At 35.0% G+C, this 21,539-nt stretch overlaps 1 protein-coding gene and 2 pseudogenes across 1 annotated transcript; 2 read left to right on the forward strand and 1 right to left on the reverse strand.

The window, feature by feature from the left end:
• The first annotated feature begins 444 nt into the window (after window positions 1-444).
• On the forward strand, window positions 445-6,382 carry LOC133203319 (protein enabled homolog; annotated as a pseudogene).
• A 1,675-nt stretch (window positions 6,383-8,057) lies between these two features.
• Window positions 8,058-10,045, forward strand: LOC133203339 (serine/arginine repetitive matrix protein 1-like; annotated as a pseudogene).
• Window positions 10,046-14,141: 4,096 nt separating this feature from the next.
• On the reverse strand, window positions 14,142-21,520 carry LOC133203422 (V-type proton ATPase subunit E-like). The gene is made up of 9 exons (XM_061339202.1): window positions 21,400-21,520; window positions 20,545-20,610; window positions 20,214-20,323; window positions 19,863-19,929; window positions 18,514-18,603; window positions 18,172-18,240; window positions 17,607-17,701; window positions 16,937-17,024; window positions 14,142-14,806 (listed from the first exon to the last, which is right to left on the reverse strand). The coding sequence occupies exons 1-9, from the start codon at window positions 21,430-21,432 to the stop codon at window positions 14,744-14,746; spliced, it is 681 nt and encodes a 226-aa protein (XP_061195186.1). The 5' UTR covers window positions 21,433-21,520; the 3' UTR covers window positions 14,142-14,743.
• Window positions 21,521-21,539: the final 19 nt, after the last annotated feature.

Here is a 21,539-nt window from a genome sequence, read left to right on the forward strand (position 1 = left end):
TGCCGAGTAACACAATACCCAGCACCCTGTGCACGCCACGTTCAGGTCAATATGAAACGACGGGAATGTTTTATTATACGTACTGCGTCTGCCTTCTAATACTAACACCCGTTTGTGGATATTTAAACAATGGGGTATAAACTTAGCTAAATTAAAGTTACTGTTTTCTTAATGCGCCGAAATCAATGGATGTATAAGCCGCTTATACCACTAAATTACTAAAACCTTTAGAAAAACTTGCGTTATTGAGCTGGGAACCCGGTAGATGAATTGATAGGTCTGAGCGGTTCAACGTTTTATTGAACAGTGTCATAATTGGTGCGTCTTGGATACGTTTAAGAGAAATTTGAAGTTTGAATGTGTTCAAGTCTAAAACTAAACCTAATGAAATGATAAAATTTTCTAAATTATTTTAAGATACTTTTTTGTGGACGAGGAAAAAAAATGTCTGATTCAGGGAGTATCAGTAGCCGGAGAGAAATTGTGTTTTCGTACTCCCAAGGAAAACTTCTACGATCTAGGGACACGGTGAACAGAGTCCAGAGACGCAGACCTGTAGACAGCGAGGAGAGAGTAATCGTAAAACGTCAGCTCGGTCATCCAACATACAGGACCAGATATTCCTCCGATGCGGAAGTACCTAGGGAAAGAAGAGTGATAAGGTCAATTTCAAACCCGACATATACGTCACGTCCGGTACGATATGTGATTCGCCGTCCTGCGCAGTCTCTATCAAGCTCCTATTCTTCAGAAACAGGAAATTCTACAATCACGCGCAGTGAGTCACCCAGCAGCTTCACGGATACATCGGAAACGTGCAGCACGTGCTCCATAACAGACAGTGTATCATCACATGACCAGCTAAGATCCCCAACCATTCGGCGACGTATCATAAGGCGTCGTCAATCCCCCGATTCTATCGAAGGATATGAAGCCAGGCAGTTCCGTTCTAGAGAACCAGGGTCCTGGAGAATTATCCGAAGACAACCTGAGACTAAATATGTGGAAGAGAGGGCGCGCACTGCTGAACCAGAATATGCAGAAGTAAGAAGAATAGTTGAACCAGAATATGCCGAAGTTAGAAAAGTAAGAGAAATTGTTCGCCGAGCCCCGGTTCAGGATCGTACTGTAAGTGATGATTCGGGTTCAACGGATACCAGGTCAGAGAAAGTCCTCATCGAGCGAGGGTTTCAAAATCGCATGCGTGAATATCAGTCCCAGCGTTCTCGTGATGTCGCTACACAAATGATTACTCACTTCGTCCCACCACCAGAGGAACCTAGGGAGGAAATATTTACCAATGATGCTGTGACACAAACGGTGCAAGAACCTGGTCGTCCCCCAAAGCTCCCAAAAGACAGATACAAAACTGCAGTCATCCAAGCGGAATCACCACAAAAACAACCCAACACTGACGATGAAATCGAAGTGGTCGTGAAGCAAGATCCGCCACCGGTGCTTACAGAGGAAGTGGAGAGAAAACCAGAACCGCCTCTGGTTGAAGAGATAGACCTCCGTCCCCCACCTCCAGCATTGGTTCCACCCCAGAGTTTTGGTCCAAAGCGGAAATACGTTCCTCCGCCTCCGGTATGTTTCCTTTTATATGGTTATCTTTTGTGCCGTGTTTAAAAAAAAAAGTATGCTAGCCCTCTCCCCACCCACCGACTAAAAACAGCCTGACACAACATTTTTTTCTTTCGAAAAAATTCTATTAACTATTATTTGAAATTCATATTTGTAGGGATTTTTTGTTTGTTTGTTTGTTTGTTTGTTTTTTTTGTTTTTGTTTTTGTTTTTTTTTGTTTTGTTTTGTTTTGTTTTTTTATCCTACCTATCTACTCAATTCTTTTTATCCCCCTACCTACTTACTTTGTTTAAATCTTAAGTTGGGAAGGGGCAAGCAAACATTATTTTAAAGATGGCCTCACATAATTGTTTTTATTGAGAGAGATAAAGAGAACTAATTTGTCAAGAAAGATAAATGCACAAATTGAATACACCTGTACATGTAAAATCTATTTCTTTAAGCATATAAAATATTCATTTCTGATTCATTTCTATTAGGTGAATAAATGGGGTCATGAATTACGCTAATCTGGACACATTACTATGGCAGAGGAATTTGAAAAGAGCTATAAATTTTTTAAGACTTTGAAATCTATACAAGAGATGGTGATTGCGATCGAACATCGAATTAAATGAATAACGTGAATTCTATAGAATTAATCTTATCGCAGATGGATATTTAAATCTTTACAAACATCTGCTATGTAAGCCGCACGCATCAGAGCATTCATTATTCTGAATTTATAATAAACTGCTAATGTCATAAGCAAATATACACATGGGAATTCTAAATGTAATTTGTGATTTTATTTATTTATTCATTTATATTTTCAATGTCAGAGTAAAAAAAACAAACAAATATTGAATACATTGGTTCTGATTATCACAAGAAATTAAGTCACACTTTCGTCTTCTGATAGGGGAATAAGATTACATTTATCTGTCAACATATGGCAATTCTGTATCCATATAATCTTGATCTAAAGTAGAAATGGGTCTACTTCTTTATTAATGTTTTATTCTTGTAAGAATTATTAACATACTCATTGAAACAGATCTAGATTATTGAATCTTCACAGCAAAGTCAATCGTGAATGCAATCCCTAACTCTAGACATTTACAGTATCAAGTTGCTTCTGTCTCGGTCAGTTTATTCTTTAAACCAACAGTTTTATCAAATTGAAACTGAAACTAAAGTAGCAAACGGTTTGTGATACATTTTCAAAGTGTTAATTAAATCAACTGGCGTTATCTCCTACATAAACTTGGATTGAGTCTTGCGCCATTTTCTAACATTAAAAGAACATGTACTTTCTTGAAATGTACAAAATCTGTAATTTTTGATGAAATTAATTTAAAACTGTTACAGGATTACTAAAATATAATTTCAAATTTTATATATGAAAAAAATAAAATCAAAACAAGTGTCCTCTTGAATATATTTTTCATTTTATACCGTGATCAAGAAAAATTCAAAATCATCTTTTTAGGGCGTTATATATAAAAATTGAAGTCATCAAAAAAATCAAAGGAAATCTTTTCAATCTCTCTCTCTCTCTCTCTCTCTCTCTCTCTCTCTCTCTCTCTCTCTCTCTCACGGTGTACATATCATGCATTGCATCTTAAGTACACGACAGCTAGTTCAAATATCGATTTGTTTCTGCGCATAATGTTAACAAATCGTCCTATAGAATAGATGACACAGTGAACAATAAATTCCTATCTAAGATTGTATCAAAATCTGTCTACACCTTATAGAGCAGGATACGAGGTTCTGTATAGCTGTTAAATCGTCAAATTATTTCCATTTTAAACGCCTCAGCTAGAGGGTTGAATGGCTCTTATGTTGTGGGAATATCTGTGTCGTAAATAAAATCTTCACGGGGAATATCGATATGTTTATAAAACTTCCTTGCTATACTGCCCTAGCAACATTTAGACATCCGCATCCTGTCTGGATTCTATAGTTGAAAATGTTGTGTTAACAAACACAACAATGAAAAACGTCATCTCCATGGCATTTTCTAAGTGTTCTCCTCTGTCTGAAGTCAAGGAACTGCGCTTTTAAAAGGATATTTAAAAGTGCTAAAATCAAGAAGGACATTAATTGGTGACACAGACGTGGGAATATCATGATCAACTGTTCTTCTGAAACAAATGGTACTTAAAGATAAAATTAAGGTAAAATACTTGAATTTAATTCGATATCATGTCGACAGAGGAGGAGGGGGACTTTTCTGGGGAATCCTATGAGGATTCCGTGGGAGAGCGGATTCAGAGACGGGCTTACAGGGAACAGTATGGATCCTCAGGACCGGGGTCACGTGATGTAGGGGTACAGATGAAAACACACTATATCCTCGAGCCAAATCGGTACTTCTCAAAAGTTCGAGATGTTGGGACGCAGACGAGAGAAAATGCCAATCAAGTTATTTATAACCCTAGGATTCTGTCGAACTCTTTTACAGAGGCGGTACGGCAAAAACGGTTAGAGAAGGACTTCTCGTTTGTCTATGATCACCAGAGGCAAGATTTGTATCGAATACGAAAGAAAAAGACACCTGATATTGATAATCAGTCAGAGACTAGTATTTCCGATACGTACTCTACAGAATCCTCTTACGATTCCAATGAAACTTATGGCGATGACTCGGAGAGATTTTCATACGATGTTGAAGAGTACTACGATGAATCTAGAGGAACTCGAACGGTAGCTGTTCAAATGAGTACGAGGTATTTAGTTCAGGAGTCACGACCAAAGGCAGTTGTAAGGGATGTAGGAATTCAAACTAAACTTCCGCCGTTATATGCGCCCTCTGGGAGTGAAATGATAGAACTTCTCTGGAATAGTAGACTGCCTTTGTCCAAAAATGTCACCTGCTCTCTTCCGCCATATTGGCGTCACGAATCTGAAATTTCAGAGTCTACAAGTAACATTTCTCTTAAACGAATGGAAAAGGTTGCCCCCGAATCCAATCGTTTCTTGAAAGTAAATGAAAAACTACGCCAAAAAGACAATACTAAATATTATGACACTGCTTTTGACGGAAATATTATCTACTGGTACAACAACAGAGAGGGAAAAACATCTAGCGAAGACTGGAATAAACAAAGGAATTCTGGAGATAAAGAATCAAATCGCGAGAAACTCCAAAAAGAGAGACAAGATTCGGTAAGAAATTTAGGAGGAAGATGTACGACCTATCCTTCTACCTGGAGCATTTCTAGTAGATCATCTGATTTCCGAAGTCAGAAAGAGGGAAACAGCAAAAAAAGAGAAGAAACTTTCGAACTCACATCTTTTGAGTATCTAGGAGAAGAGCAGTCGTCAGTCCGTTTAAAAAGTGAGATGTCTTCTATAGGCATTCAGACTGAAAGAGAACATAAAAGTTCCAAGGTGTTCCGAAAACCAAAAACCAAACCTGTAAATGAATGGACGTCGGACCTTCAACCGGCGACTAATGACACGCGCAAGCTCTGCTCCAGGAATAGCGAGACAAGCCTTGAGATTTTGTACACATCACCCAGTCTTACCAAAGAGAAAGAATATGTTTATGCAAGAAAACGTAGCCCGGCCCCATTGGAAATGATTCAAAGCAAAAAGTTTCCTTATCAACCGGAAGATGAAGCTAAATTCACAGAATCTAAATCACAGACGGAAAATTCTCTCAGAAACACGAATGATTTTGTGGTGAGAGACGATTCCTTGCACCGCTTAGAAATCGGCTCCGAGCCCGACGTTATTCCAGCCGAGTTTGTTGAAAAACTCGTAATAAAACCACGCGTTCGTAAACCAAAGGTACAACTCTAATCATCTCCATATAGTTATACTGAGTAATTTTTATGCTGGATTTTGATAATTCCTCCAAAAACAGGCAAAAATATTCACAAATACACACACAAGAGGGAGAGGGGGGGGGGGGGATTTGCCACGGAAACAGTATATAGAATAATTAACAGATTAAGGGAAAAAGTAACATACCTAAGTTTGGATGACAGAATCTTTAAATTTCTGATACGGATCATAGGCGCCCCATCTAATTTTGTAAACGACGAAATGATGTTTACATAGGTCTACCTCTCTATACTTTTAGTATAGAGGGGTGGACCTATGTATAGACATCATTTTGTCGTTGGCAAAATTAGATGGGAACCACCTATGTGTTTTAGATATGGTATACAATAACTTATTTGTTCGTACATGTAGATACGCTCACACAAAGGAAGGTAACTGCACATACCTTCGTGATCAGTTTGATTTTATAGGATGTCAAAATTAAAGAGACGCCGTTCGACGTGTACGAGTAATGGATATATTGAGATCCCTCAGAATGAAGATTTCTTTTATATTAAATTTTAACTTTTAAGGCTGTCTTGTAAAAATTATAATTATGTATTTTTATATATTTATTCTAATTCTAAGTACATGTGTATTATTTTTTTTTTTTAATTTTTATCTTAATAGACAATTATTAATTTCCCAAATTTAATGTTTCTACTTGCAGCCGCCTCCGCCTCCGGACGTTGTTATCCGTGTGGGTGGAGGGTGGATGAAGGAAGAGCATCACCGGATACAACACCGCCCTCTACACCGGAAGTTTCAGCCAACTGCAGACCGGATCCCGTTTATTCGGTCACAATTCCATTACAGTGCCTCCAAAACCCCTGTGGTGAGCAGGGAAAGGAAACAAACAGACAAAATCCGATATGCTTCTTTTATTCCTTGAAATTACTACTACATTGTATTCTGTCTAATAAAAAAAAAAATATTCCTTCCTGTGATATGGTAGCCATATAATATACGTTAATTAGTATATGCATGTATTTTTAGCTGCTTTGAGCTTTTTTTTTTAATTTAATTATATTTTTAGCTTTCTGATTGTATTCATGAAAGATATGATATATGATAAAAACATTTAATGAATCTGTATATCTTATTTACTATGGTCCAGTCTTCATTCGTTGTGTAATTGCGGAATTGTTTGAGTTGAATTTCTTTAATCAGAGATTTTTTTTTAAGTAGAACATTTCAAATGGTTAACTGCAACAAGTTGTAGCTCAGAGAACATTGAATGATTCTAGTCAAGTAGACAAATTATAAATTGCATGCATATGGTTTTTTTTTTAATTTATCTCTATATATAACATTGATTCAGAAGTTATTTTTTTTCTCAAAATATTGTACCTGTTATATCCTTCATACGAATGATTTAATGAAATGGGAATTTTGTTGCTAACTTGTATCACTTCCCATTTCAATGCATGAGAATGGAAATTATTATTTAAATATGTTTGATTTTTAACGTAAGGACTTCAAAGTTTCAGATCACTTCGGACAGACTAATTAATGAGGTAAAATATAGCTTGATTACTGCTGAAACATTTGACAGTTTGGAGTGCTTAATAGATTACACGTCTAATATTTATAAAAATAGATTTTGAAAATATAATTATTATTAATGAATGTGATACTTTAAAAAAGAAGTCAAGATATGTAAAGATTTATCAGAGTTTATGAAAGTGAACATCGACTAGCACTGTTACGATGTTTATTACATGTACATGTATATGAAAACTTGAATAAAGAAATGACTTCTTTATCTGTCTTTTTTTTTTAATTCGTTTGTTCATAATGAGAAAAAAAGAAGATGATTTGTGAAGGAACAATCATATTTTTAGTTGATCTTTTTTGTGCTAAATGACTGTGAAAGTCATAATCACTTATTTTTCCATAAATGCCGTGAATTCCTGTAAAATAAAGGGGAAAAAATGGGGGAAAAAGTCTGTGAATATTATAGATATAATTATGGATATAAAATCATTTATTATTTGATTACAGATTAATGGAGTTTATAGTAATATAAGCACTTAACTTAAAAAAACAAAAATAAGTCTAAAACCATCCTGAAAGCTTATTCACTATCATTAATATACATGTATATCTTTAATCTATATAGTTTAATTTTATTTTATTGTTCCATATATTTAATAATTTCTCACAGATTATTTATTAAAGCCTGAGATAAATATAAATCAAGCATGCATAAAATACCATGTAAAATAGTTTTAAACACGGGCATTATTAATGTCACTCAGGTGTAAATTACAGGTGTATGTTTCATTCATCGCTAGCATCGATCACAGCGTGTCACGTGTCGCCAGTCGCTTCTCGTAACTACGACAACATCAATATCAAATATGGCGACCATAATTTCGGTTTAATGTCTACAATAAAATAGTGTACTAATACTACTAACGTTTGTACGGATTTTGAAATTGAAAACGTGTATTCAGCATTTCCAGCGTTAAATCTTTCAAAACTGGTTTTCTGCCTTCCTACGGATTAATTAATATTTTTGGATTTAAAGCTCGTGTTTACTTATCTGGAGTAAGTATAAAGTGTAGGTGACTATTGAAGGGTTTCCCTTCACAGAAATTTAAACGGCAAACAAAATTATTCCAACACAAAGCCGAGGGGTAAACAAAAAAAAATCCATCGTCATGGGTGATTCGCAATCACAATAAAAATGGCGAAAGCGAACACTGTGTCTTGTCATGTAGGAATGGAGTAGATTTATTTCTGAATTCTTCATACTGTGTGTGTTGCTTTGATTTTTGAATTATTTCGTGTTGACTTTGTGTCATAAGTGAACAGGAATAATTAAGATAAAATGCCTGAGCAACGAGTTTATGTTTCCCGTCCAGTCATGAAAAGAACTCTTCCCCGAACACCAAGTGACACAGAGACAGATACAGATTCTGAAACAGTGACGTCATATTGCAGCACGTGTTCGCAGACGACAGCAAGTACCAACATCATTGATGACCGAAACAGAGTCATTCGAAGGAAAGTAGTGAGAAATCCCCAAGTTTTACGTGCAATTATTGAACGACCCCCAAGAGACAAAATCACTCGTAAAGAATATGTTAAACCAATAGAAAACTCTATGGAAACAAAACAATACCTTCTCAAGAAACATTTATCGGATTCAGCTAAATATCAGGGAAACGGAGTTGAATACTCGAATTATGAGAATGTAAATCTCGTTAGAAAGCCTGGACGGAGACCTGGATCGGCCTCCTCCGTCCGTGCCGTTAGGACAATCCGTACTGTGGCGAGTTCTCCCGAGGAACCTGCCCGGCGAAGGATCATTCTTCGTGAAGCAGAAGGTGTTCACAAGACTTACAATGATGGACATGTTGTGCAACGTGTGATACGCCGTGTTGAACGTGAGGAACCCAAGAGAATTGTCATTGTCAGACGCCCTGTGACGTCAGAGCGCGAGGGTAGGGTGGTCCGCCGAATTATCACCAGAAGCCGACCCAGTTCGTATAACGGTAGAGATGGGGGTGAACCAATTATAATTCGCCGTGAAAGACCAAGTTCTTACCACGCTGGTATGGCCGATGAATATGAACCTGTTCAAGCAGACGAAACATCTGAAGACGAAAGAGAGAAGGTTGTCCGTGAATATCGCCTGCAGAACAACGAAACAGTCAAGCAGCTAGAAGGAGATCGGTGGGTGGACGAGTATGATGTTCCCGACGTAGAGAAACGAAATGTCGGCGTACAGATGACGACAAACTACGTCGTGGCAAAACCCCCGGAAAAAGAAAGTCGCACAATCGGCACTCAGACAAAAGTGAAAAAGGAAAAACCCGTGCCACCACCCCGTGAGCCCACACCCCCTCCCCGTATACCCACCCCACCTCCAAAACCAAAAAAGAAGAAACAAAAGCCACCGCCTCCACCACCGAAAATAAAAACACCGGAACCGGAACCTGTCCCTGTAAAACAGAAACTGCCTCCTCCACTTCCGGTCATATACAAGGTAAGAGTATGTTACATATCGTTATATAATCTTATAATACTGACCTCCGTCCAACGTTTTTTATAGATCTCTTGACCAGAATGAAATACGACATTGCTTTGCTACAAATTTGCCTTTAATAACATATATATACATGTACAACGTGCTTTCATTTGTTATTGCAAGAGTAGTCCAAGACTAAAATTTGATCAGAAACTGGATTTCTAGATTTTTTTCTTCTAAGTACTGTACTATCTAATGTTCCAAACCAGGACTGTGCAATAGTTTGATTTGAAATTAAATGACATTACTTTTTTGGAAATACATTATACATGCTTTAAACAAACTTCGATAAACCATTCAGCTACTGGACTAAAGTACATTGCCTTAAGTTATGTAGAAAGATGCGTATATATATACATGTATATATAAATTATTTTTGATATTAACCCTCACACAAACTTCCAATTTCAGAAGAAATCTCGACATCAGTACGTTCGTGTCGGGGGTGGCTGGATGAAAATCGACCATTACAGGAACCACCATGTACCGCTGAGGATTTACGAACACAAGAGGGAAGCTGCAAATAATAAGTTCCTGTCAGTAAAATACCGCTACACCAAGGACAAGAAGAAGACACCAGTGGCGTGGGCAAAATATAGGGCAAGAGTGGCAAGCGAATCATGAGCTCGAGGATCTCACATTGCCCTCGACCCTAGCGTTCGGGCTATAATGCATAATTCGATGCGTCTTTCATGGGCCAAGTAGGAATTGAGAAACTTACAATTCGTAGAACTGATATAACTTACGGATTCGGATTTGTTTTTCCAATATAGAAGTAGATCAATTGGATTTTACATTTCGAAATTTTGCATTTATAACCTTAGGCCATTCCAAGTTTTTTCTATGTTTAGCGTCCGCGTGCGCCTTGGTTTTTGACACCCCATATCAGAAAAAAAAAAACAAACAAAATCAGGAGTCCTGAAATTGTTTATTCTGGTCGAAATCACTGAATTCTGTGAATTAATCTAAGTATTTGTCTACAATATGTCATATTTGGAATATTGTAAGCATTTAAAACCTTGATTTTGCTGAAGAATAGATATTTCTATAGAATAGATATAGAAAAATAGATTTATGGAATCAAATCCTTTGGATGACATCATTTTTATGACTATAAAGACTTGTGTTTTACTTTTTGGTTTGTGTGTTTTTTGCGAATAGGTAGGTAGGTATTTGAAAGATGGGTGGACGCTAAACATAGGAAAAACTTGGAATGGCCTTAGTTCATGTACGCCAGAAGATTGAACATCAGGAATTTTATTGTAGGATTCCAAAGGTTTTTATTACTATGTGTACACATGGAATGACTATAAATTTTCATTTTTTTCAATCTAGGAAGCATTTTAATTTTTCCTCATAGTCCTGGTATCGTTAGTAAAACTGTTTTAAAACAAGGTATATTTGCACGGTAGTAGGTATAAAAATATGAAGACTTTGACTCAGTGGTGAAGTTTATTGGAGATACTAGTAGTTCCCAAAGAAGAGATTTTTTTTCTTTTTCGTATTTCGTTAGCTTCTTGAACTTTAAGTAGCCCTAACAAGATCCGCGTTTTGCAGTTATGTAACTACATTACTTGCTGAATATTGCTATAACGCTGAAGACAATCAGACTTTTTTCTCCAAAGACACGTTGACCCCGATATATAGTTTCGTTATTTATTGGACAGTGTTGTTCTGTTATCATGTTGTTCTGTTATCATCATCTTCCTATATGTATAAAGAAAAATTAACAACAAACTGTTTAACTTTATAATTATATGTATAGAATTCATTGTACTTGGAATTTATTTGTTCAGTTTGAATTGCTTTTTTGTTCAAGTGAACATAGCTGAATTTTTTTTCACAATTACTCGTGCTTTAAACTGGCACCTTGCTCGTTAGATAATAGATAAATTCGTGTATACAAGTATATATGTGTTATTTTCGTTCAGTCCAGTCTCTGTTAGATATATAGTATTGTACTTCTAGTCAACCTTAGTCGTTTATTTTACCTGTTGACAGGCATTTATAGATATTGTATACAATCCAAGTTTTTCTTACAGTTATCATGTACTTGATATTTTTAACTAAACACTTTTTTTTAATAATAATATTATTTAATTTTCACCAGCGTTTAGTTTTCTTTCCATAACACGCATATTTGACATGCAGATCAAGATGACTTTCATATTTCTGACAACACAAAGAAAATATGTACGTACATGTATAATATATCTCTCGTTTCAGTTTGTGTTATAAGCCTTCACACATTTTATCCCGCTATAACTTGCCGAATAATTACTTTCGGTACTATAAGAAGCCGGGGCCTCGAGCAACATAGAGATTTATTTGCAAGTCTTAACAATTGCATTTGCATTCATTTAAAGTAAAATTCAAGGTTAAATACCCATACAAACAATGGATCCCTACTGTGATAATGTCTCGGTATTTATTAAGCACTAAAGTTAAAGAGGACATTGAAAAATGAATGCCTTTATGTTTTGTGAATAGCTTCATTGAAATGCAAGTAATATATAACAGTGTTACACACTATACATGTGCACTTATGCAACTTTTCAACTTAAAATTTCCTTTAACCCAAGCCGTCAGAAGGACAGGAGCCCCCTTATCCTTTAAAATTATGTCGAAAATATACTAGTTGTTTTCACCGAAAATGAATTTCATCATTTAATGTATTATTGCTTTATTTTGTTTCTGATTTTCGGGAAAATGCAACCAGAATAAACCAAACGCATCAGTCCCTCCTCCGCATCCCCTTCTCCTGAAACCTGATGACGGCACTGTAACGCTAGCTGTATACATGTACATACGTTCGATGGAGTAATAAAAGCACAACATAGCTGATATTTTTTCGAGCAGGCCCGTAGGAATGGGGGATGGTCCATCCCCCTACCCCCTCAATAATTTTGCCAGTTTACTCTATTATAGGAAACAAAGCTAATTTATAGATGTATCCCATCAATTATTTTGCCTATATTTAATATGTACATGAGAAAACAAAATGCTAAATCTACATATGTCATATATATAATGACATCTAATGACCATTTTTGGCCTGTCGAGAATATATTTGATAGGCTGTGTCCCCCCTTTCCTCCCCCACATACACATACACACCTAGATATTGTTTCCTACAATTCTATTTACATATGTATAGATTGTGGAAGTATAATCTTTATCTGAAAGACACCTAATGTCCGTGAAAACGTGGGCGAAATACCAGTGACAAGTCTCCGAGCAGTCATTAAAATTTATAAATATATATGTAAATGAAGTCATAAATTATACTTCTCTTAAAATGTTTCCAATATAAAGTGAAGAAGATAAAATAATTTAATTTTGTTTGACATTCTGAAATATTTCAGAAATTTATATATTGTGGGGTATTGTTTGTCACTGTTTGCGCTATCTACCCCTCAGAAAATTTTCATTCAACTTTTGACGCCACTTTTGATTCCCTGCAATACGCAGGCCCGTAGGAAGCAATTTCAGTTTGAGGGGGCACATACCATACATTTTCATTTGGGGTGGGGGGGGGGGGGGTGCACTATCTACTACCAAAAAGTCCCAAACTCCATACAGTGTCAATTCTCCGGGACTACTTCCCCTACGAATATGGAGTTGTAGCGTAACGTAATACTGAACTGTCTGGAGCTTGAAAAATTCCTTGACAAGCAAAAAAAAAAAAAAAAAGAAGGTCATCAGACATTATTTTGTGTCATTATACCTCTGTGCAATTTTTCTATGTAAAGATATGACAAAAAAACTGCTATTTTTTTTCTTAACTGCTTCTACCGTGAATTATTTTTTGTGCTATTTGCCCATGGTGAAATAGTCGTCGAACAATTCACCGGCTGTGTTCGATTTCCCTCGCCTTTCATTTCGGAACTTTTCTAATTTTAGTTATACATGTATTTGCTAGCCAAGGGTTTCGGCCTATCGAAAAACCTTGGCAATATGCGTTTTATACGAATCATGTGACACATGCATGCAAGTAAAGTCTGCTTCGGTATAATTTAACATCCATGTATACTGCCTATGAAGACAATCGCAAGTTTAGTGTCCCCCTCGACAGCAACCATTTCCCCCGGCTGCGCCTCTGGAAATAGGTGCTATCTTGGGGTACAATAATCTTTCTATTGTCTTCATAAACAGTAAATAAGTGTATATTACTCCCTTTTAATGTCTCGATGAACGCGCAAACTACAAAAGGATAAAAACGCGATAAATCTAATTCTAAACAATTAAATTCACTGCAATGCTGATCGAACACATCAGCGAAGTCATACATGTATATACTAATGTCTAATGTTACGAAATTAATATACAGCATCCTTCTCTTCTCCAGCAGGTAACCCTCCCTTCCCACCTGCTCTCTCTCTCTCTCTCTCTCTCTCTCTCTCGCGCGCGCGCACTGATTGTTTTGTTGTTCAACGTCCCTCTCGAGAATTTTTCACTCATATGGAGACGCCACCACTTGCCGGTGGAGGGCTGCAAATTTATACCTACACTCGACACTCAGGGCCATTGAACAGTGAGAGATCTTTTTCGTGCCAACACCTACATGTACTGCGACATGGGACGTCGGTTTATACAGTCTCATCCGAAAGACCGGTCTCCACGTCCCACAGTGGACTCGAACCCCCGACGTAAGGATCAGCTCCTTAGTCTGCAGCTGAACAACAAGAAACATGCAAATCATTTCAATTTTTCAACGTTTTTATATATTTTATAATCCTGATTAAATACCAACAATACACATAATACATAATCTGTAGCACTGATAAGTACACATGTACTTATGAATGGAATGATCACAGTAACTTTGACAAGACTATTAGACTACTTCTGTTTACATCGTAAAATTAGTGACTGAACAGAGTCAAAGGGAAATAACTCGTACAATCTAAATCATGTCATGGATTTCAACCTTGCAGAAACAATACGAATGACAGACATCAAAGATAAATAATAAATTCAAACAAACATGTCTTTGTTTTTGTTCATTATACAAGATCTACAGATATACAACTGAAATTTATATATACTTAATTTAATTCTGCTAATGCAAGTGTTTTTGAGATATCTAAAAAAAAAAAAAGCAGACATAGTGTGATAGTGATATCCTCAAAAATTGTACAGGTAAATATATACATTGCTATATGGTATCAAACCTTTGCACAGAAAGTTTAACCTATAAGGTACCAATCATGAATTTCCCACTGACTAGACTTGCGTATAGACCCAATCTTGATAGATATATGATGACCTAGGTATTTGATTACTACAAACATCTGGTGGATTTAATCCATGAATTTTCTGTTTGGATTGGCTCCATACAAAATTGTTCTTAACTCTGGAATCATCTGTAATGAAAAAATAAGGGTGAAATCTTCCTTAAAATATGGAAGGCTTAACATCATTCCAACAAGGCATTATACTGAGAATTCTCTTTGAAATTTTAATTCATGGCCTAACCCACATGTACTGGTAAATCTAAATCTTATAATAAAATTTTTTGTATCACACAATATAAACATTTACCAACTTAATGACTGATAAGAACTCTACGTTTTTCAAGGGAAAAAATTGTGTTCATGAAGTTCTCAGCCATAAAACCAATCTGATTAAAATCAGATCTTTATAACGCTATGAAATTCTGATGGTCGCTGTACAAAGAACTTGATTTTCATTAGGCCATTCTTTGGTACTTATGAAATCAGAAATCAGATTCACTAAATTTACAGTGATGTTAAATTACTTGGAGCATCACAACTCATTTTTTTCTAATCAGATCTTCTTAAACATCAACAAACCATGCATTAGTGATCTGACTGCATGAATTCTTAGGCGACTGTTTTTGGAAATAAGTTGTTTCACATGAATTTTGAGTGTTATCTCCCTTAACACATTCTTACTTTTGAGCAAATGATTAACTGCATCATTATCCCCTTGCAACAGAATTGGAGGGGATACAGTAACACATTTGTGTGTGGGTGAGTGCCTATGTGCATAATGAAATTGATAATTTTCATCAAGTTCGATGCAATTTAATGTCTTATTTTAAGGAAAATTAATTGTTGTTTTTTTCATAATTTTTTTACTCCAGTCACAGAAATATAAAGAAAAGAAATTAAACATACAATTCAGTATTTTAGCATTGTTGTTCAGTTTTTTAAAAATCTGAACTTTAAGTTGTGTACAATTAGTTTCATAATTATTCTATCCTCGACTCTTTAAGTTAATGGAAGTACGTGTATCAGTCATAAAAATATCAATAATTTTAAAACCTTAGAGGTTATGTCACACATATATTGCCATTTTAAAGAAATAAAATAAACCATATACACATGCTTAGACATTTATGTTTGCTAGATTATTCTCAGTACTCTGGCCCTTTCTGGCATGCTCTGCCCCCCCCCCCCCCCCAAACATTCCTAACGGCCTATGTATTCTGTTTTGGTATGGAGTGAATCAGGAATCAATGAAAGTTGAACATGAAAAAAAATCAGAATTTTGTATGATACTGCCTTTAACAAACAGCTGTTGCTTTTGATGTGAGTCAAGAGTGTGTTGTATGCAGCAGGCCACTTAAAAATGCTCTTTAGCCAGGGGATGCTCAGCTTTGCAGTGCTTTTGTTAATATTAAGATTATGTTACTTCCCAGGGATTTTTTTACCCTTTGATTCCAGGGGCCGGGGCCGTCAAGATTGGGAAAAATAGCGATATTTGGTTGAAATTGGGAAAAATATTTTCATAGAAATAAATAGGAAAAAACAAGCAAAAGTCAAATATTTAATCATTTTTCTTATTATTTATAGTATGAAGCTGGCTTAAACCAGCTTTAATGATATGAAATAATAGCGGCTGTTGAAGTTCAGAAGCTTAAAAATGACAAAGCCGCAGGGTATGATAACATTGTAAATGAACATTTATACGTGAAATTGTCATCTTTTTTACCTTTATGTAAGAATTTCTTTAAAATAAAATTTGATAGTGGGTTTGTTCCAGATGAGTGGTTAATCGGTATTGTTTGACCAATTTATAAGAATAAAAGCGATTCAACCCAGCCTGAAAATTACCGTCCTAAGCAAACTGGAGAGGCTGACATGATGCACGTTTATTTATTAAATAACAATCCTGACTTTAATATTTAAACATCGATCCCGCTTTAAAAAGTATGCATGCAAACATCCGTAGTATTCCGAATAACTTCTCGGAACTCCTCGGATGGCTCGTACATCGCACATAGAGAACATAAACACCTTTTTTGTCATTATTTTATTTTAATAACTTAATACTTTTATATATTGGGAATTTTTAGGTATAATTTTGGGAAAAACATGCACTTTTCAGCATTGGGAATGGGGCCGAATTTCGGCCCCTGAGAGACCCTAAAAAATTCCCTGCTTCCAATACTTGGAATTCATCTAGGCATTAATTGATTTTCAACACAACTAGATATGATTAAGATATTTGACAGTAGGACAGCTTACCTGTTGACTGATGAGGGCAAGACGACTCTCCAACATATTCTCTACTCGGATCTTCCCAGTTTGTGCTAAAAGTTCAACCCCTCCTGACCTGTGGATATATAAACTGAGCTACTGTACACAAGCAAACATCACATCAATCAATTATTACATAAATCTTATTCCTTTATTTGTTGCAAGATAATACTCTTCTATTATCTTTGCTGAGCTGATATAAGAAATGGAGCAAGTTTTACAGTCCTAAATTTTCAAGATCAAAGTTAATTGGTAAAATTTGACTACATTTACTTATCAGAGACACAGCTTAGTAAAACTGTTAGAGAAGTTTTGTAAGCAACACATTCCTTTTTTTCATTTTTCTTTTTTTAAATTTATTTAGTTGGATCATGAAACATTGCAATTTTTGCAGCACTTAAAGGGCCATAACTCTTGAATTGTATAAATCACCCGAAGAGGTAAGATTAAATAGTTTGAATGAATGGACTCCACTAACTTAACCCAGAATCCATTGATGATCTTATTTTGTTCTCTACATCAATACGTACATGTAGTTACAAGTAATCATCATTTCAACAATGTCTAAATAATATTAAGTTGCAAAAAAAAATTGTCCAATCTGGACACCACTCACTTTCTGAAATTAAAAAACTCAGCTCCCGGTTTAAGTACTTACACATCACTTCCCAGGAAGTTGTCGGTATCTATGGAGATGGAGACATCATTTCCTGTGGCTTCTTTGTATTGCTGTACAGCTGATGGAAGACTCTCCTAGAGAAGACATCAGGCATTTCATAAATGTAAGACTTTTTCATTGTATAGAGGTACACAGAAATCATACATTGTACTGTAAATCATGTTTTCATTGCAAGAATTTTATTTTTATTTAATTAAGTGAGATCATCTGCTTGCAAAACATATCATTTCCATGTATATTTTTTGTTTATTAGAGATTATATGCAACAAACAGAATTTGTGAAAATTTTGTCTCGCTTGTAAATACCAATTAATACCTAGTGAAAAATAAGATGTCTCGAACATTTGGTGACCCAATAGACAAGTATATAAAAATTTATACTATTGTTTACAAAATAGTGAGTAAGAATCGGTCTATTATCAATAAATCATTTATTGTGAAAGGATGACTCATAAATTTTTTCTCATTTCAAACAATGTTATTCTTTAGATTTAAATCATATTCAATTATTTGGAACTGTAAACTGACACCGCCTTCCTTTTACCTTCACTAAGTCTACATCACTCTGTCGACACCTCAGTACAACAGATGCCTCTATAAGCTGAAACAGGCCCTGAAATAAAAAATACAAATTAAGACAGTAACTCTTTTATGATGTTAACACTAGACATAATACTTCAGCATTACTTCAAGGTATTCATAGTTTTTCATTCAGCTGATTAATTTGATGATGTAAAATTCTAATTACGGTCTCTCTTTCTTTATACAGAATACTTTAACTAATGTATAAAAAAAAATTTAAGATGAAAAAAATCAACAATAAATTGGTTTTCAACTATTTTTTATTCATGGGGCTTGCACAAAGCCACATCAACATCTTACTTACCTGAGCTATCAGTCCCTCCAGTAACTTTTTGTACTTATTTCTGTCTGTTGTGATCTGACTAAGTCTTTGTCTGGCATCCTCCATCAAATCCTAAGAAGATAAAATCAAAAGCCTGAAAGGCTTCAATGGCATCGAACACGAAAAACAATTTCAAAACATTTTTTTTCATTTAAAGATAGCAGTAGGTCAAATAATTAACTAATAAAAATGTTAAGTTTAAAAAAAAAATGTCAAATTTACAGTCTGGGACATTATGCCATGGTCCGAATAGAGCAGGGTTCGAATTGACTAGACACCGTATAACATATTCATGCTGGATATCAAACTCATCTTTTTTCAGTCACTTAAAGAAATATCAAGGATTTAATGAATTTATATGAATATTATTCTAATTGTCAATGTCTAAGCATTGTTTTAGTGCATCTAAACAACAACCGTAACTCGCTCTGTTGCGACTACGATCAAGATATGATTGGGCGTGGTAGGCCTATACGGTAAAATGCGATATGGAAGAAATGGTGAAATACAGTAATAACTTTAGTTTTATGATAAAATTGGTTATAAGATTGTAAAAAGTAAGGTTTAGTTAGAAATTCAATCCTTTTTGTCTTCTAGCATTCGTGTTAATTTAATATCGCCTATTAATATATTTAAGTTGTTTGTGTTTACATGGTTCTCCTTCGTAAATGTTATTCATGTCATTCAACACAGCCTTTCTTTAGAAATTCATCCGTAAGAACTGTCACGTTTTTCTTGTGTGAAAATAAAAATTAAAACTGGGTATCTTTGTTATGTGACAAATTATTTGTAGATATAATTGATGCAATTTTATTTTCAAGCTATTATTCACTGTGAATATTTTCAAAGAAATCGACGCATTGTTATTGCTATTTTCTTTTGCGGATGCATGGACTGACACATTTGGTCACGTAAAGTTTGGTCGCCCACTAAATGGCATTCGAGCTCAAGAGCTCGATGCCATAAAAAAGATCTTTGAAAACTGATTTATATTATTCTTTATCTGATAAGTGAGTATCTCTATAAGCCATTAAGAGTTGAAGCATCTCCAATAATTTGTCTAAATTCTTATTCAAAATCTCCATGATATGTACATATTTTCTCTGCTTCCTTTTACAAAATTATGGTAGATAGCAAAATACATGTAGTTACATACAATGAAGAATACAGAAAGTCTTGAGAGATGTCTTGGGGGAAAGAAGTTGATGTACACATTTACTGGATTCACAAGATTTGTCAATATATTTTTTTGCTTTTAAAAGTTATATAAGCATATCAACATGTTCATTTGAAATTCTCAATCATGTTTGCTGTTGGTAAGAATTATCTACCTTTAGGAGATCCTCCCTCATTTTTAGAATCCGAAGTCGTGCCTGATTCAGAAGATTGGAACTTTGACTGGAATATTAATAAAAAGAACAGATAATTTTTATTTGAATAATTTTTTTTCCTCGACTTGTCTTGCTTGTTTTTGTAGCTGATTAACTGATTAATTTTTTTTCTTTCCTGGAATGCACAACAAGGGTTACTTTAGCTACACATTCAGTGTTCAGGGTTTTCAAAATACTAGATCATAAAGGGTGTTAAAAAAGTTCAAACATTTCTATTACTTAATACTGACAGAAGTATTTGGGTTTTATGGAAACCTCGTAATAGGGTCATAAATTGAAACCAATAGTTACATTTTCTTCTGTAATTCCACTTGTTTCTCCTTCCTCTCATAATACTCCATGATTTTAACTCTCTGCTGCTGAACAAGCCTCCCCTTCTCTATGTTAAATTCCTCCTCTGCCTGTAAAACAGTTCTTAAAGTAATAATTTGTCCTTGCATTGTGAACACAACATATTGAAAGCATATGTACTTGATAGTTTTTGTTTGAAGTACACGCTACATATCATCTTGCTTCAAGTAAATTTGTTAAGTATTTTATTTTACATGTTTAATTATGATTAATAACATACAATAAATAAATAAAAAAATATATTAATACATGCTAAATATTTTGTGCCCACCTTAGCATCAATTTCTTCTGCCTTTTCATTGGCTTCCTGCTCTATGAAAGCCATCATGTGTTTAATCTACAATAGGATGTTTTCAGAAGTATTAAATTTCATCCATCTACACAAAGAATACAAAATTCAATGACAGTACTGATATAAATGATCGAAAGGAGGGAAAGCACATTTTCAAACAGTACATTTAATGCAATATGTCAAACTATGGAAATCGCTTGTTTGGACAATAAAATCTTAACAACACTTAACAGTTTTGTAGTTAAACAATGTTAATGCACGTAAATGTAGCAGTCATGCAGGCACATTGATTGTTGGTACCAGATAGCTCAGTTGGTGGAGCTCCTGACTAGTGATTCAGTGGTCCTGGGTTTGATTTTGAATCCAACACATTTTTTTCTTCTCGCCCAATACATAAATGACTTGTCTGCTATAAAGTTTAATCTGGTACAGAACTTTTTATATAATGAAGCATTCTGACTTTATGCTTTCTGTTGTGTTTATAATGTATGCACTAATAAGAAGAATTTTATGTTTTCTTATGAATATGTTTACTGACAATGACAATGTCAGTGACATTGACAGTTGTGAGGTTATCTCACTGGACACTTTCAGAAATTTCTCCAGTTCAGAAAGAAAGAACAAAGAATGTACCTGGACTATATAATGTAAACTTTTTTTAAATTATAAACTCAAACAATGTATTTAATTAAGCAAAGCTCCGTCTAAACGTTTGATGGAAGTTGGAATATTTTTGTTGTCAAGAAATCAATATGCTGATTATGTATGTTTTAAGTAAACCTATGGTAATTTCAGGCATATACTATCAAGCTCTGCATTTAACACTCCCAATACCTGTTTTTGGACATCTTGATCGCTCATAGCCATCTTGACCGTTGATAAAATCACTTTTTTCCACAGGAAAAATTATTAATGGCAAACTACTCGTGACTGTGCTGAGCCCAATAAACGATGACGTAGAACACACTTCCGGT

This window comes from Saccostrea echinata, unplaced genomic scaffold, assembly GCF_033153115.1.
Source record: "Saccostrea echinata isolate AGI-Se365-2 ecotype Australia unplaced genomic scaffold, CSIRO_AGI_Sech_v1 ptg000050l, whole genome shotgun sequence".
NCBI classification, from domain to species: Eukaryota; Metazoa; Mollusca; class Bivalvia; order Ostreida; family Ostreidae; genus Saccostrea; species Saccostrea echinata.